General features: G+C 47.0%; 1 protein-coding gene across 4 annotated transcripts in view; it reads right to left on the reverse strand.

Moving 5' to 3' along the window:
* The window catches only part of FLNB (filamin B), a 133,165-nt gene that overhangs the window by 34,466 nt on the left and 81,941 nt on the right, over positions 1 to 16,758 (reverse strand). For all 4 annotated transcript variants that reach the window (XM_046664798.1, XM_046664789.1, XM_046664781.1 and 1 more), the window contains exons 19-26: positions 13,461 to 13,578; positions 10,995 to 11,257; positions 9,102 to 9,699; positions 8,290 to 8,463; positions 7,310 to 7,472; positions 6,531 to 6,691; positions 2,750 to 2,917; positions 777 to 900 (exon numbers count right to left, since the gene is read on the reverse strand). In XM_046664798.1, coding sequence (XP_046520754.1) covers positions 777 to 900; positions 2,750 to 2,917; positions 6,531 to 6,691; positions 7,310 to 7,472; positions 8,290 to 8,463; positions 9,102 to 9,699; positions 10,995 to 11,257; positions 13,461 to 13,578 — 1,769 coding nt within the window. The remainder of the gene's footprint in view (positions 1 to 776; positions 901 to 2,749; positions 2,918 to 6,530; positions 6,692 to 7,309; positions 7,473 to 8,289; positions 8,464 to 9,101; positions 9,700 to 10,994; positions 11,258 to 13,460; positions 13,579 to 16,758) is intronic.

Below are 16,758 nucleotides of genomic sequence, written 5' to 3' on the forward strand. Positions count from 1 at the left end.
GGAACTTCAGTTTTAATATTTTATCTCATCCTCTTATTTTCTATTTTTAGTATGCTTTAGAGGTGAATTACCTATTAGTAAAGAAATACACAAATGTAATTTATAAATTAGTTTCTACATAGCTAGAGCTATATGTATATCTTTATGTAAAATGTGTATATTAGGCAGATGGGTGAAACATTTTCATCTTAAGGGGTACCATACAAAACTTTTAGAGGCTGTTCTGAGAGGTGAAGAGCTTATGCAACATTTTCTGTATTAATATGAATGAGGAACAAGGTTTCTATATAACACCTTCAGTGAATGCTACTGTCAACCAAATCCTCAAATAAAGAAGTAAAATCTTTGCCCTAATCAGAAAACTACTTGCAGGGTCACCAGAAAGAACACTTTAATGAACTAACGCATTCCTTGTTTCTTGAAAGATTCCAAATTCCTTAACTTCAGCTCATCTTTAAATTAAAGATGGCTGAACGGAACAAAGGTGGGGGGCACATCAAGAGACCAGGAGCCACAAATAACAAGGCTACTGTGTTGCAACACTTGTGCAGAGCACACGGGTTCTTGGTGATACTTGCTGATCAGATGGATAGATGGGTGGGGGGATGGAGGGATGGGGATGGGTGGGGAGATGGGTAGGTGGGTAGAGGTATGGGTGGGTGGAATAGATAGATAAATGAATGGATGAGTTGACCACAAGAGCAGTGCTGGACAATCCTACAGAGGGGTGGGCTTCAGGCTGGTTAGGATCCCTTTTATAAGTGTCAGGAGCTTACCTACGAGGGATCTCTTCATCGGCATATTTAACTGAGACCATGTAAGGTCCCTCCTGGGATGGGGTGTAGGTCACTGTATGTGTGCCATCCCCGTTGTCCACTATGTTCACTGGCTCCACCAGGCCTGAGAACAGAGATGAGAGATCTGAGGAATTGCCTGACATCCCCTTCACCGCACCCTAGGCTGAGTCCAAAACAGGATCACATTCATCCCTGAGACCTACTGGCTTCCACTGATGAGTAACATAAAAGCAAGCAGGCCATAATCAGAGGCCTGAGAAATCACAGGAGACGGGATCCCCAATTCATGGTTGCAGAAATGACCCTGAGAGACACCTTCAGCTTTTTGTTGGCTAAAGTACACTCAGTCAGCCCTAGAGTATAATTAAGGAGACTGCCCGTGCTTGTTGCTGAAGGGTGTACAGCGAAGATGCACGTTGCAGACATGCTATATCCTTTCAAGCTGGTGAGGCATGCTTGGGATGTGGCAATTTTATTCCATAGCTGAGAAAGGGCCAAAGAGTCCAGAACTCTGAACAGCAAAAATTAACCAATGCGCTCACCAGTCAAGAGTTGTGGCCACCTTTAAGCAAAGAATACTACGGAGCCAGCAGGCTGGGTGCAGGTGCAGGGCAGGTGAGGGTGCCAATCTCATGGGGTGAGGGGACCCTCAGTGTGATGCCTTAAGGGGATGGTTAGAGATTATGTTAAGGCACACTCGAGGCATGCATTGGGTTGGTAGATGCTAGATCCCAGTTCTGAATGTGAGCATCAAGGATCAGTCCACTACAGAGTAGGTTAATCAAAGCGTAGCATACTCATTCTCATTAAGCAAGGCAGATGAGGCGGGTACAAGGCAATTTCAGGGGTGAGGTCAGCAAGAGGCATTCAGGTTACATAAACTAGAGCAGCAGCCAATAGCAAAATGCAAACCTGTCTCCATAAAGTCACCCTTCAGGTCACCTTTAAAGAACTCTGAAATGGCTTTCAAGGGGCTGCACCATGACTGGGAATCCATCTCATTAGCTAAAATTAAAAGGCTGTTACTTGAGAGTACTCCTTAATAACAGAGGTGGATACCTAAGTAAAGTCCCCCCTCAACACACACACACACGTCTTGAAGCTCAGTAACTTTGTAGATTCAGCTTTGAGCCCCACGACCTCATTTCCCCCAAACCACTTCTGCCCTGGGCTTCAAAGGGCATAACCTCCTGCTGAACCTCATTGAGAAAGTTCCTCTTCAAAGAAGGAAACCCTCATTTACCACTCTGTGAAGCCAAGAACACAATGTTGGGGGGACATCCAGATAATTTAAGAAATTAGGCAGAGAATGATACCTTTTACATGCTATAAGAGGAAATGTGATCACCGAAAATGGTAAATTTCAGTACACTTTAGGGCTTTGTCCCAAAATGACTTGCTAGCCTCACCAAACCCCAACAGGGCAGGCCAAATTGTCAATAAAGTTCCCCAAGAGACCCTCTTTTTCCAGGGAGTTGGGACAATGACAAAGCCATATGCCACATAGTCCAAGTATCTGTCATTTCAAGAAGTTTGGGGGTTGTTCCATGTGAGCACCAAGGCATCTTAAGAGAGTTATCACTTCTGAACCCACCACCCACCCCAATCCAGACCAACCGGTCACCCCACAAATGCTGAAACGTAACAAAGCAGTTGCAACCATACTATACATGATAGCCCAACTGCTACTTGCTTCATCACACTACTTAGACATTTAGAGCCATATTACTAAATGGGGGGAAAGACAGACTAATAGAGAAATAACAGCCCTGATACTTTTTAAGCAGGAACTTTCACTGTTTTTCTAGAATACGGAGCAATAAAGCAATTTAAGAAACTTAATTTTAAGTTCACAACCAAACTCAAAAGCAAAGTGTCTGCTCACAGTCCCGGCTGACCCGCCCCCCACCGGGGCAGGTGAACGTCAGCAGGAAGGCAGGAGGCATACTCACCTCGTGGGCCCATGACCCTCACTTCCAGTGGGGCCAGGCCAGCCTTGCTGCTGTCCACCGTGAAGGACTGCAAGATGCGGGCTCGGACGCCTGAGCCCAGCCCAGGGCCGGCAATCTTGACCTTGCTGGGGTCCACGACATCCTTCACAGGAACCCTGAAGGGGCTGCCTGGAAAAGAGGTCACAGGATCCTGAGCACAGCTCACCTCTCGACTGGAGGCCCACCCTGTGTGCACCCAGAACGGCACTTTTGCTCCACCCAGGCCCTCAATTATATGGACCTCGGTCAGCTCCTCCTGCCTTGCTGTGTGTGCACTCATGTGCATTCACTATGTGCAGACATCATGCCAGGTGCTGGGCCCAGAGTGGTTAATGGCCCTCCAGGAACCCACCATGCAGAAGGGCGGGGCAGGCAAGTCACTATAACATTGTCTCTGACATACACTGGGGGCATGTACAAGGTGTTCGTGGGGCACCTAGAAGGCAATGAATCTTGTCGTCAAGAGACCAGAGAAAGCTCTCCAGTAACATCAAAGCTGAGACATGAGAGAGAGCAGCTATCACCTAGGGAAGCAGATGGAGAGAGATTTAAGCAGAGGGATCAGCATATGCAAAGGCCTGGAGGTGAGGGAGAAGACAGGCTGTTGAAGGAACTGAAGGAGGACGCTGAGTGGTGGAAGGAAGGAGTGGAGAGGACTGCAGAGGTGGGCAGGACTTGCAGCCCACATCCAACATCTTCTCCCACAAACAGCTCCTGAGGGACCCCTAGAATCCGCTCCCTGCAACATAGCTGGCACCTTCCCACCACAAATGGCTTTCTTGGTTCCCTGGCCCCTGGATGAAGCCTTGCCTTCTCCCTGACTGTAAGCTGTGGTCCTCCTGCATGGCTGGTGACACTGGGGGCCTCTGACTCCTTCTGGGTATTGATTTTAAAGACTGATGAAACATAGAAAATCCAGGGAGACCAGAATTTCCAAGAGAAGGACTAAACAGAGAAACAAGGGCCAGGGATCCTCATGAGATTCCCCCTCCAAGGGAGATGAATCAGACCTCCCCAGAGGTGAGCCAGAAACAGGAGCCCCAGCATCCCAGGCACCATGCCTCAGGCTGCTAAGTCCATCACCAAGGGGTGACATGCACCTCTTGTGTGTGCAGGAGTCTTTGTGCTCCCCAAGAAGGCTGGCAAAGTTAATGACGTCGAACTGCCACGCCAACTCAGGTCTCTCTGCTTTGCATCCCAGAAAATTTATACTTTGTAGAATCAGTGGTAGTAAATAACAAAGACCCACAAAGAACGCAGGCCCTGGCTTTTTAACAACAGCTGGGTTTCACTGGCATCAAATTTTTCAGCTAAATGAAATAAATGGCTAACCCTGGCAAAGACAAACACCGCCTTCCATGTTTGGGTTTAGTGAAAGAAAAGGGAGCTTTATTTTACAGAGAGACAGTTGAGGATTTCAATGTCAACAGGTGATGCAAATGGACTACCTCTGAGGCCAATCTCCAAGTCAGAGCCTCTACTGGAAGTTGTCTGAACTTAGCATGAGAGCAGCCAAGAACCAATAAGATAAATTTAGGTCCAAGATGGCAGATACCAAGCATTACCTGCCAATCTCCTGTTCTGTGCCCCAGGCAGATATCATCCATCAATCCCGGCAGCCCTTATTCCTGATGCACTTATCCCAGTCAATCCACCACCAATGGACCACAGCTGGCCCACCAGAGGAAACCAGTATGCCATTGCGGGTAAGACAGGATACCTTGTTAAAAATAACCCCACTATGGGTTTGATCCAGGCCAGGAAACACTGGGCTAATATTGGACCAACCAGAATTCCCATGAAAGCAAATTAGAAGCTAGCAAGTTGCCGAATGCTTCATAGCAGCACCTCACAAGTTACCTTAACTGTGAACCTGACACTGAGACGACCAATCAACAGTTTACTAAATGACTGCCTAGGAAAGGTCTAGGGTCTGGGAGAAGCTGGCACTTGGCTCTGGGAGGCAAGAGAGAGTCTGAAACTTAAAGGGGTATCACCTACATCTCCTTCTGTTGTTATGTTCAAAGATGGCCATTTGCTTCAAGCTCATTTGTCAAACATAGGGGCCCAAACTCTCAGCCCCTTCTGCAAGAAGAATTCTGAAGCTGATGGCCTCCGCCAGACTTTCCCAATAAAGTAAAAACTACTGGTGCCTCCATAACCAGGACATGCTCATGTCCATTGCCGCGTGCCTGGTTGGAGTCACCACGTCAGGTCTCCTGACAACAGCCGTCCACCCATTCTCTGTGCTCTACTCTCCCATCCCACAAACTGCAGAGTTGCAAAACTCCAAATGATACCCACAGCTCTGTATTCTGTCCCCGAGCCCTGTTCTCTCTTTTTGCAGCAGTTACCGTGAGATTTAGTCGCATAAACGCTATAGAGGAAGTTCCTGAGGGCAGGAGCTTCGACTAACTTGTCTGTGGCTGAATTCCCCTTGACTAGTGATTATAGGAATTTAAAAATCTATATTGAATGAGCTGCAAGGACAAGTTTGAGGAGAAACTTAATCACTTTAAGTTTCTTAAAGAAACTTTAAGCCTTCATAAAATTAAGGCTTAAATCGACATCTGAGTAGAACTAATTAGAGTTGAATAGCAATGCTTTCTAATCAACGTGAGAGAAAGAAAGAGTATGAGTGTGTGTGCCCTTTTGCACATTAATAAGGGGAAAAAGCAGACAGAATCAGGAAAGCATTTGGCCAGTGGACACTCCAACTTCCTGGGAGTGAGTCCAGAAACCCGGAAAGTAGGCCCCTCAGCCTGCCCCTTCCCCTCTCCGTCTCACCGTGGCTTATGGCCTTCAGGGCAAGAACACTGCCCACCCGAGGCTCCTCCTGCTCTGGGGTCTTTGGGTGGGGCTCTGCCCTCTTTCTCACCACACCTGAGACAAGGCATAAGCTGACTCAGGAGCAGCCCTAGAGTTCTTGGACCTGTGTCCACACCATACCACACACCCATCTACTGTTCTAGATGTGTGTTGGGTGGCAACAGTTTCATTAAATAACAAGAACCAGAACCTAGGGAGATTTCCCCCTTGGAGCATGAAAGTTGGAGGGCCCTTCGCTACTTAAGTCACATATTTCTTTATTGTTTGAATTGTTTAGAGCAGTAGTTCTCAACTAGGGGTGATTTTTATCCCTAGTGGACACTCGGCAATATCTGAAGACATTTTTGGTTGTCACAAAATGGGGGAAGGGGAGCCAATAAATATCCTACAATGCACAGGACAGCCCCCCAAAACAATGAATTATCCCACCCCAAATGTCAATAGCACTGAGGATGACAAACCCTGTTTCACAGTAAATGTATATACTACATCATTAAATAGAAAAGAAATTAATAAGTAAGAACTTGAGTTTGTGCATCTTTATCAGCTACCAGGACTCTCGATGGAAAAGAGAAAACAAGACACATATACAAGGTGAATAAGAACCAATCACAAAATAAAGTGGAGAGTTTCAACTTTGTAAAGAATCAGCTTTCCCTTAAACTAGGAACAAGGTCCTCCAACACGTGAACAACATTTCCAGTCAAAACTCCAAGCCAAGACTTTTTGCCATGGTACTGTTCCTACTGGCAGTTGAGATATTCTTGGAGATGCAGCCCTAAGTAAAATTCTCCCTTTGCACCTACTGCAAATAGCAGACTGTTATTCCTACTCAAAGAGAGATAAGCAAAATTAAACCTGCTTTCATGCCAAACTAATTATTCCTTGGGTTCCTTTCCAAGGGATAGCTTACCAGGGATGTGGGCTCCTCCATAAGTGATATTAACATCATAATCCCCTGGAGCAAAGGGAATGTACTCAGCACTGCAGCTGCCATCTTTGTTGTCTCTGCAGTTTATCTTCGACTCTGATGGTCCCTCCACAGTTATGCCAAGCCCACCAATTCCTGCCCCTCTGGAAATTGTGGAAAAGAAAGTGAAATCACACTAGTGGTTCATGCTAGTCCGCTTATTGCCAAAATTACTTAAAATCTCTCTATAAAACTCTCTCGTTTGACCAACCCAACCCAACTACTGTGACATTTCTCGCACCGGGAATTTCTCAACACTATAATAGAAATAACAGCTTTGACCCTTCCTTTCCAATGCTTATTCTTCATTTGTTTTTCTTATCTAATTGCATTGGCTAGGACTGCAAGTACAATTCAGGTATAAGACTTGTGAGCAATTTTAATAGGAATACATCTAATATTTCACTTAAACATGAGTTTGGCTATAGATTTCCACGTCATTAAGTTAAGGAGCTTCTATCTCGCCTTGGTTTGCTCAGCAGTTTTATGACTACTATCAAGCACTTTCTGGTACTTTTTTAAAGTATACTTTCTTTCTCTGTAACATAAGTTTCTACAGAAGAAAATGTCCCACATATGACGAAAAAAAAAAATGCCTCTCAAAAGTTGGAAGGCCATGACACTTATGTAGGATACACCCATAAAACTTCTTTAAAGCAGCTAAACTATCTACGGCTACTCCTTTTAGAGAGTCAACACACAGATCTCAGGGCCTTGCTTACCTGGTAACCACAGTGAAGACATTGGGTTTGTTGGTAAAGGCCTCTTTCAATCCAGGTCCTTGGGCTTGAACTCGAGATGGCTGGCAGCCTTCAGTTACAGCCACTTTGAAGGGACTATTTGGGATGGGCACATCATCGTATGCCACCTCCACTACATGGAGGCCTATTCAAAACAACAAGCAGAAACATTATTTGCACAGGAGCCACCTATTTGTGAGAAATGACACTCTGCTCCAGGGTTTTATCTAGCATTCACGTCTACCTGCTATACCATGTTATTTGAAAAGAGCAGGTTAAAGAAACATTAACGTTGGTATGATCTGATTGTTTTCAAAATACAAGCTTTCTATTTATGCTTTTTGCTCACTTGTCAGTCATATAACTCCCATCCACCCACCCACACAAGACCTCTCCCCCAAGCAAATATTACTAAGCCTATATTTAAGTCAGTCATCTTAAACACAGCATCCCAACTTGGGAAAATTCCATCCAGTCATTACCCAAAAGACAAAGGGAAACCTACGAAATAGAACAGATATGCATCTACAAAGAGATCGAAAATACTGATACCAGAATATTTATAGGGATAATATATCCAGATAATGAGGATATATGGTAATTTTATTTTTCTTCTTTATGCTTTTATGATTTATCACAATTTTTTATAATTTCTAATATTCAGGAAAGAAATCATGTAAAAAAAAAATTGTACAAATGGGAAACATGCCATGATATCACCCCACAACCTGCTCAGATGAGGCTGAGGCTAAACCTGACCCAAGTGTCACACAACAGGGCCAGCAGACCAGGCACTGAGTGGGCAGGCTGGGGACAGAGGTTTCCACATTTCCCTGTCACTTTGCACGTGCCTAGGCTGAGAGGAGCAGAGCATACGGGGCAGGAATTGGCACCGATCACTGGGATGAAATTGCCTAGCACAGCTCTGAATGAGGGTCTTGTCCAAGCAGAAGTCAACTCACCTTTCTCAAAGGGCGTGTACTCCACCTGGTAGGTTCCATCGGCATTGTCTGTGATGAAGCACGGGGTGGAGGCCCCTGAGGGGTTGGCAATGTGGGCCTTGATGTGGTCACCCCCGACCTGCGTCAGGGGCCGTGAGTCGATCATGAAGTCAGTGGTGGCTTCACGAAACACGTCTGCAGAGCAATCACACATATAAGAATGTCACCAACAACTCAGACCTAGGAGCAAACCAAGAACCAAGGTTCTCGGCACCTTAGAGCACAGTAAGTCTAATTTCAGTGACAGCAGACAACTGGTTTCTCTCACTTTCAAAATCAAGAATATTAATAATCACTTCCCATCCCACAAAAATAAGCTGCTTCCAGGATATCCTCTGGAAGCTCCCCATGACAACACAACCACTTACACACTTTTTGGGACAAGGGTGGGGATCTACGCAAGTTAAAGGGAAAAGACAGACAGCAAGTGTGGGATTAGCCAGCACCACATTTTAAACCTTTTCAATTAAGTGCCAAAAATGAAATATGTTGAGTTTCCATATAAAAATCAAGATTTCTGGCCTTGCCGAAAAAACAGGAAAATCTGCTGACAGTGGATAAAGTGAGGGTCGGGCAGCAGAAACACTACACGCTCACCCATCGCCCTGGTCCTCTCCCTACCACTCCCCGATGCAGAGGCCACAGGCGAATGTTTTCTTACACCTTGTCTGGCTCCCACAGGCATTTGAGTCTGCAGCTCTGACTCTGAGTTTCTGAGGACCCCCTAAGTCCCATGTTACTTTTGCAGCCTCCCTCTTTTTTATTAAACCCACCTTTTCCTTCTATTCCTGGCCCAAAGACTTTGACCCTGCTGGTGTCCACAGCGGGCTCCACCTTGACCCTGGTGGGGAAGTGTGGCACGAGCTCACCGCCATACTTCATGGTCAGCGTATACATGCCGGCGGTCAGGGGCACGTACGTCACCGCATAGGTGCCGTCTTTGTTGTTCTCAATACAGACTTCGGCTTTCGCTCCCGAGTCGGAGACGGCTTCCAGGTCCAGGGCCCCGGGACCAGCTTCGGAACAGTCAACACTAAGCAGCCCGGCTTCGCCCACTTTCCCGTGCTGGAGACCTGGTCCCGACGCCACAACCTTAGAGGGGTCGAATGGCATTTCAATGTCAGCTTTGAAGGGAGAACCAGGTATGTGGACTTCTTCGAAGAGAATGTTCACGAAGTACTCCCCGGGTTTTGTGGGAAGGTACGAGACAGAGCAGGTCCCATCGCCATTGTCAGAGCACTCAATTTTGGCCTCGCATGGACCTTCCACAGTTAGGCCCAAACCTCCAGTCCCAGCTCCTTTGGTGTCGATGGTGAACTCAGCAGGCTTGCCCACGAGACCACCTTCAAGGCCAGGACCATGGGCCTTCACCTATTTGAACAAAGAATAAAAGTCAAATTCTGCCTGACGCTGCTATCGCTGCTCAGTTAGCACTGCTCTCAACACCCAAGCCTGCACTCAGCACTGAAGTGCATCTCAATGACGTGGTCCTTCTCCCTGGGCCTAACTTGTGTCACACACATCACTGAGTTAGAGCCACAATGCAGTCGATGCTGCTAATGGTTAAGAAATGGAGATGGCTATGAACTCAACACTGAAAACCAGAGCAGAGAGGCATGGCCCTCTGAAGCACAGGGCATGACTTTCCTCTCCCCTGCCTCGCCCGGCTCTTCTGAACCACAGGACTGGAGTTGGAGACCTAATGTTCAGTAACAAACACATGGGTTTCCTGGGTTGAGCACTCGTAGATGTCTTTATGGACCTCACTCTTGCTCTGGCTCCCTCAACAAATTCCACACAATAAAAAATTAAACTGCAATGGTAGATACATATCACGATACATTTGTCCAAACCCATACCCACAGAACATACAACACCAAGTGTGAACCCTAACACACACTATGGACTTTGAGTGATAATGATGTCAATGTAGGTTCATCAGTTGTAACAAATGGACCGTTCTGGGGCTGGAGGATGGTGAGAACGTGGAGGCGATGCATGTGTGGGGAAGGGGGTATGAGGGAAATCTCTGTGCCTTCCTCTCAATTTTACTATGAACCTAAAACTGCTCTAAAAAATAAAATCTAATAAAAAAAATTAAAAACAAACACAAAAGGACTAAACTGTTTTTAAAAGAGGGAGAGGATAAGGCTTTCATTTCTGATTCAACAAATAAGACAACTTCTCAGGATTCATGCAATTCAGACCACTGGAAATACTCTAAAACCCTTGATTGCGGGTTATAGGAAAAGACGATAATGAGAATAACGTATTTTCCTATTGCATTATTATAGCTTCTGCAGGGTGGGCTCACAGTGTGCCGGACGCCAGGCTGAGGCCTCCAGTGACTCTCTCACCTCCCCCTGACAGGCTCACTTTGAAGCAAGCACTGTTATTACACTAACAAATGAAGTAAGAGAACTCAGGGACGGGGTAGCCCTCACCAAAGCCTCCCAGCCAGAGAGCAAGAGGAGGAGCAGGTTGGGACCTAGCTGCTGACGGGACCCTTCACGCCAGACTGTAGGAGAGAGAACTATGGGCCATCGAGAACTGACTTTCATAACAAAGCAATTTTCTAAAGGTCTTTCTCAGGTAGAATCAGAGAAGGACTACGGTGTTACATTTGACAACAGGGGACAAGTTCTGGAATAAAAACAAAAGCTGACCTTGGAGGGATCAGGTGGCAGCGAGGCCTCCACTGCGTAGGGGCTCCCGGGCACAGGGTGTCCATCGTAGGTCACGTCTATAGCATAGAGCCCTTCCTCCCGAGGGACGAACTTGGCAGTGCTGCTCTCCCGGCCCGCCACGGGCGCCACCAGACACGGCATGACCTTCCTTGATGGGCTCAGGATCGTAACGTCCAGCTTCCCCTGGCCCCCTGCCCCCTTTGTGTCAATGGCGAATTCTTGATCCTTCCCAACCTCGACTCCTGGAAAAGGCAAATGAGCCAAAGTGATGAGCTGACCCTTTTCAACAGCAAGAACAACTAAGAGCAGAAAAATGCGAGTTCCTTGGACATAAGGAGTTATCTCAGCCTCTACAACAAGCAACAGCTGATAACGGAGGATAAGAAGCAAGACTGAGTACGAATAATCAGCATTTTGGCCTCAATAACAACTGGTACAGGAACAACTACTAATTAATGATGATAATGATAGCCATCACTTACTGAATGCATTTTATATGCCGGGCATGAGTACAGCAGATCATCTCCTTTAATTGCCACCACAACTCTATGGGTTATTTATTAGTAATCTGGCTTTAACAGATGGGGAAACTGAGGCTCAGAGAGGCTAAGTAACTTGTCTAGGGTTACATATCCAGCAGATCTCAAAGCTGGGACTCAAACCTAAATTTCCTTGACCCCACAATCTGCTTTGCTGACCAGTAAGTTATCATCTGACACTATCCTCTCTCCTTTGCTTACTTTTGGTGTTAACTTTATATCAAAACATTCTCATAAGCCAATGTTTTATTTACCAATTCTTGGCAGTAAATTTAATCCTACAGCCGAGAAGGCCAAAGTCACAGAGCTGGCCAAGGCAGGGGCACTGAAGCAAGTCCTGAGAACTGACCCTTTGTACCATGCTGATATTTGAAAGGTCTTTGCAAAGCCGGCTGCAGAAAACCCATGTGTTTTATTTGACAAAAACAGGGAAAGGACTTTGAACCAAAACAAAAGCACTGGGAGCACAGGGGCCCCACCACAACCCAGGGAAACCCTGACTCGGGCAACACGAGGCTTGCCAAGATGAACGCTGCCGAACCACAAGCACGGAGGCTTTTCCTAATTGGCATTGTGCTTTTCCCGGTCTGGAGTTGAAACCCTTGGTGTCTTGGAGGGGACAGGTGGAGGGGTGGACTGTGACTGTTCATATGCTCAGAGCTGCTGCCCCCCAGGCACAAAAGCCGGCATGGAGCTCTCTTGCTTCATTCAGCGTCCCCGGACCGGGGAGCTGGCCTTATTCACAACTCGTACATTTGGGTCATAGGTCAGTGAAGACGCTCACAACGGTCCCACTAAGACCTGGAGAAAATCACATGGGTGCAACAAGAGGCCTGCCCTGGGGGTACACTGAGCCCCACATGACCCTGAAACCAGGTGAACGTGTGTCACTGAGGTGCGGCCAGGCCGTGGCCACTCAGCAGCTAATGCCAACAAGGGGATGTAGGTGTGAATGTTCTCCAAGATGCACTGCTGAAGGAAAGAGGCAGGCTGAAGACATACGGGCCTAGCAGGATAACTTTAATGCAAAATAAACATTGCCAAATGTGGTCTGCTGGCACATGTGTATGTACAGAAAGACGGTGTGCAAGGATACAAACTGAATCAATAACTTTGGCTAACCCTAGGGACAGGGAGACGGGATGGTTAGAATGGAATTTACTCTTAACTATGATGTTTTTAGATGAAAAATGGATTTATGCATTACTTGTGTAAAAAAATAATTTTATGATCATGTGTTGAACTTCTCAAGCTGAGTGACAAGTATATCAGTGTTCATATTACGTTATTGTCTTCACTTTTGTATGTGTGAAATTCCCCCTAATTAAAAAATTGAAAGATTGAACATAAATGAAATGAGCTTGTACTAATAAGACACCTAACAAGCTAAAGGAATATTGGGATGGGGGCGGGGGGGGGGATGCATTGTAGTTGTCATTTCTGAGTGCCAGGGAGTTGACTGTTATGCTTGACTGTTGATCGGAATGTGGATTCAGCGGCCAAGGGTAGTTAGCACAGTAGAAACTCACCAGAAAGTGATGTGTCCCAACTTTTCTTTGTAATGAAAACATTTCACTGCGATGCCAGCAGTTACTGAGGGCTGACTACGTGCCAGCCCCTGAATAATTAGCTCCTTTGGTTTTCACAATATTCCCACGAGTGTAAGTACTCTTGACCATCCCATCCCCACTGTACAAATGAGAAAACTGGGGCCTGGTGAGGGTAAATGGCAGGTAGGCCCACAGAGCTCCTCCACAGCATGGCCTTAATTCAAACCCAAGTCTGTCAACTGCAACATCTCTTAAGGCAGAATTTGCTTTCTGTGAACTGTCTTTTGAAGGGACTCTAACTGGCAGCCCAGCTGGTGGTCTTCAATGACCCGTCTCCCCTCCCTTCACATACTTACTGTTTTCCAGTCCATTGATTTTTATCTTGCTCAGATCCAGTGGCGCAGCAACGCCCACGGTGAATGGGCTTTTAGGGATGGGATCACCACCGTAGGTAACCAGAACCTGCATGCTGCCCTGGGACGAGAGACGAAACCAAGTCACCTTTCGGCACGGACATACTGACATGGTGAGTAAACCTGCCTTCCAGATCTGTCATTCTTCTCAAAGACACAGGGTACTTGTCTTCGTGGATTTAGAAAGCATCTCAGGTATTTTTCTCTAAGCTTCCCACCCCATGGCAAGAATGACCAAGAAATCAGATAAAATGAAGGCAACTAATACCAACAGGGACAACATAAGGAGCATTTACTATGTGCCCCAAAGCACTATTACGTGTTATGTGCTTATTTTAAGCATTTTCCCAATTCAGTCTCAAAATAATCCCAAGGGGCAGTTCCCACTGTCACCTCCATTTTTCCAGGAAAGGAAACTGTGGCTCAGAGAGGAAAAGTCACCTGCCCTAAGTCATAAGCCTGGTAAGTGTCAGAGCCCGGGCCTCACACCCACGGCACCCAAACCTGTGTCCTAGCTGCTCTGCCACATTACCTGCCCACCCAACGCACACCCAACCCCAGCCATGGGTAAAGCAGCTGGGCCTGGGGTCCTCTAACTGAAGAAAACTATTTTTTTCTATGTCCTGCAAATAGATTTCAGGTCACCAGTCTGCAAAAGGGATTTGCAAGGGTTCACCTGGAGCTGTTCTAAGACCACCATGCAGTGTCTACACTCCCACATCTATGTCAAGGAAAGAAAAGCTGCTGGTGTGAAAGCAGATTGAGCCTGTAGGCTTGGCAGGCCCCCTAGGCCCCCTCACTAGCAACCCTGATGGCTGCGGAGCCACAGCATGGCCACATGTGCCACAGTTGTTCTCCTCCGGCCACTTGTGGCCCACTTGCTGCTGACTTCCTCTCTCCACGGTCGGCTGAGTCCTCTCCCTCCAAACCAAGGCTCCATGAAAGCCCACGGCTGTCTCAGTAGATTAAGATCTCCCTCACCTCAAACATCCAAGCATAAGAGAAGAGGACGTGGGAGGGAGAGAAGCAAGGGGGACAGAGAGAAGCTTCCCCTGCAAGAATCGGCGGGCTGGCTGGGATTCAGCCCCTGCTGAAAGCTGTCCCTGGTCAAGTGTTAAAAGGGTGTAGCTTTTGGCCTGTGTATATTTTCTCACATTCCTTTTGTAATAAAGACAGGGGGAAAAAAGCTGAGAAAAAAACTGGTTGCATCAATGAAGGAGGGCGAATTGATTTTCCAGGATTTATTAGCGCTGCACACAAAACCAACTGGCTCCCTGCCTCAAGGGTGTAACATTTCATGGTAAAATGTACATGGGTCGGATTCAACAGAGCAGGGACCAATTTGTTCCTCCAGCCACCACGGCATTCTCAACACGCCAGCTCTTCCTGAGCTTCAGTTTGACCCCAAGGCCCTGACTCCTTGGGGACTCAGGCCTCACAGCTAACCCAGGGTCCTGGAAAAACCTTCTCTACCACCCACTCTAGGTTTTCTGATTGCTTCTCTGGAATGCCAAAGGAGAGAGGGAAAAATCCTCTTTTGGTTAAGCCCACTCATCCCATAAAAGAAAGTATGGTTCTCATCACCAGTCACAAAAAACAAAACAAAATCTCAGATAGGAAATTAACTCTACCTTAAATAACCTAACAAGGGGAGGAAGAAAGCTTCAAGATTTACACCTGCGACGGCCTGTAGCATTTTAAGGTTTCCTCTGAGGCCCCAGTCAAGGAACGGACTGTGCTTTTTCCCCAGAGGCTGTGAGCAGTGACCACTGGCACCTCTCACAAAGACTTCACTGACTGCAGGACAGGTGTATTCTCTCCCCGACATGCTACTGGGAACCTAATCTCATTCTGCAAAACACACATACATAAGACCCTGACCCGAAAGCTCAGGTGAGGATAGGACCAAGGGAGCCAACCACAGCCCCCTCCTGCAGAGACCTCTGTGACAGTTGTGGCCACCAGCATTAATAACATTTTGAGGTAGGGACTGTTATCCTCCGAGGCTCAGTGAGCTCATGGGGTTTTGCAAAGGCGGAAGTATGTGGAGTTTTCAATTCCCAGTGGCTCTGACCCAGTATGTCATAGAGTTGCCGCCACTAGCTTCTCAAACCACTCTGTTTGGGCGAGCTCAGGGTGAGAAACTGAAGTCACTTGAGGCCACAGACGACCAAATGCACAGAAGGCAAAATCCTCAGAAAACCTGGCATTGTATAATTTCTCTTCTGTAATTTCAAGCCTTTGACCTTTCGGAGAGTCCTCAAGCTGCAACCTAACAAGTCACTCTCCACCAAGGCAGAAAGAGCTCTGACCACTGTCTTCCGACAAGAAGAGGACCAACCAGCAACACCCATCACTGGTCCCCAGGGCAGGCAGGCTTCTGCAAGTTATCACTCAGAGACCCTGCAGGGGACAGCAGCAGCCTGCAGGTGTCAGGGGGCAAAGAGCCGGCAATCAGGCAGGGCAGCCCAGTCTGCATTTGGAGGGCAAAGCGCTCCTCCTGAACCAGGACCCACCTAAGTCTTTCCACACACACCAAACAGCTGCATTTCTAGAAAGTTCCATCCTGTTATTCCCTAAAATCATCACGACAAGGTGTGCTTGTGGGTGGCAGCCCTCAAAGTGTAGTCCCTGCCTCTGTGTTGGGCACGGCTTTCTGAGCTGACCCAGGCCTCTTAACTGCACCCAAGAGCACAGCTCAAAAGGCATGCTTATTTGACCCAATCTTGAGCTATTCGCTGCTCTTCAGAAAAGAGAGCTCAAAGGAGAAGGAGGATGTGTCAGCCCCACTCTCCTCTCCTACCAGATTACAAAGTTCTCATATTGTCTCTGCTTATGAGTTGAGGCTCCACTTCATTTATTCACCTGTTGGGCCATAAATCCATATGTGCCCCTACAGCATCAGCCCCTGCGCTCGAGGCCGGGGATGGAAAGATGTAGATATGACATGATATCCTAGCCTTGGGGAACTCACAATCCCAGAGGAAGAGAGTTAATCTATTTTCTTGGACATGCAGAAAGATGCAGAATTGCAAGTATCCCAAATAATGAAGTAGGAAACGTCACTCTAAACAACAACCAAGAAGAACTGGAGAGGCACCCTGTGTGTCACTCACACTAGAGGCTGTGACTGATACCAAGACTCTACCAGGCTCCTTGGACCTATGACAGGTAGCATTTGAACAAACTACCCCAAGCTCAGCCACTGAGCGTGCCGACAGCCCTTCAACCTGCTGCTATC

This window comes from Equus quagga, chromosome 1 (assembly GCF_021613505.1).
Source record: "Equus quagga isolate Etosha38 chromosome 1, UCLA_HA_Equagga_1.0, whole genome shotgun sequence".
In the NCBI taxonomy this organism is placed as follows: domain Eukaryota; kingdom Metazoa; phylum Chordata; class Mammalia; order Perissodactyla; family Equidae; genus Equus; species Equus quagga.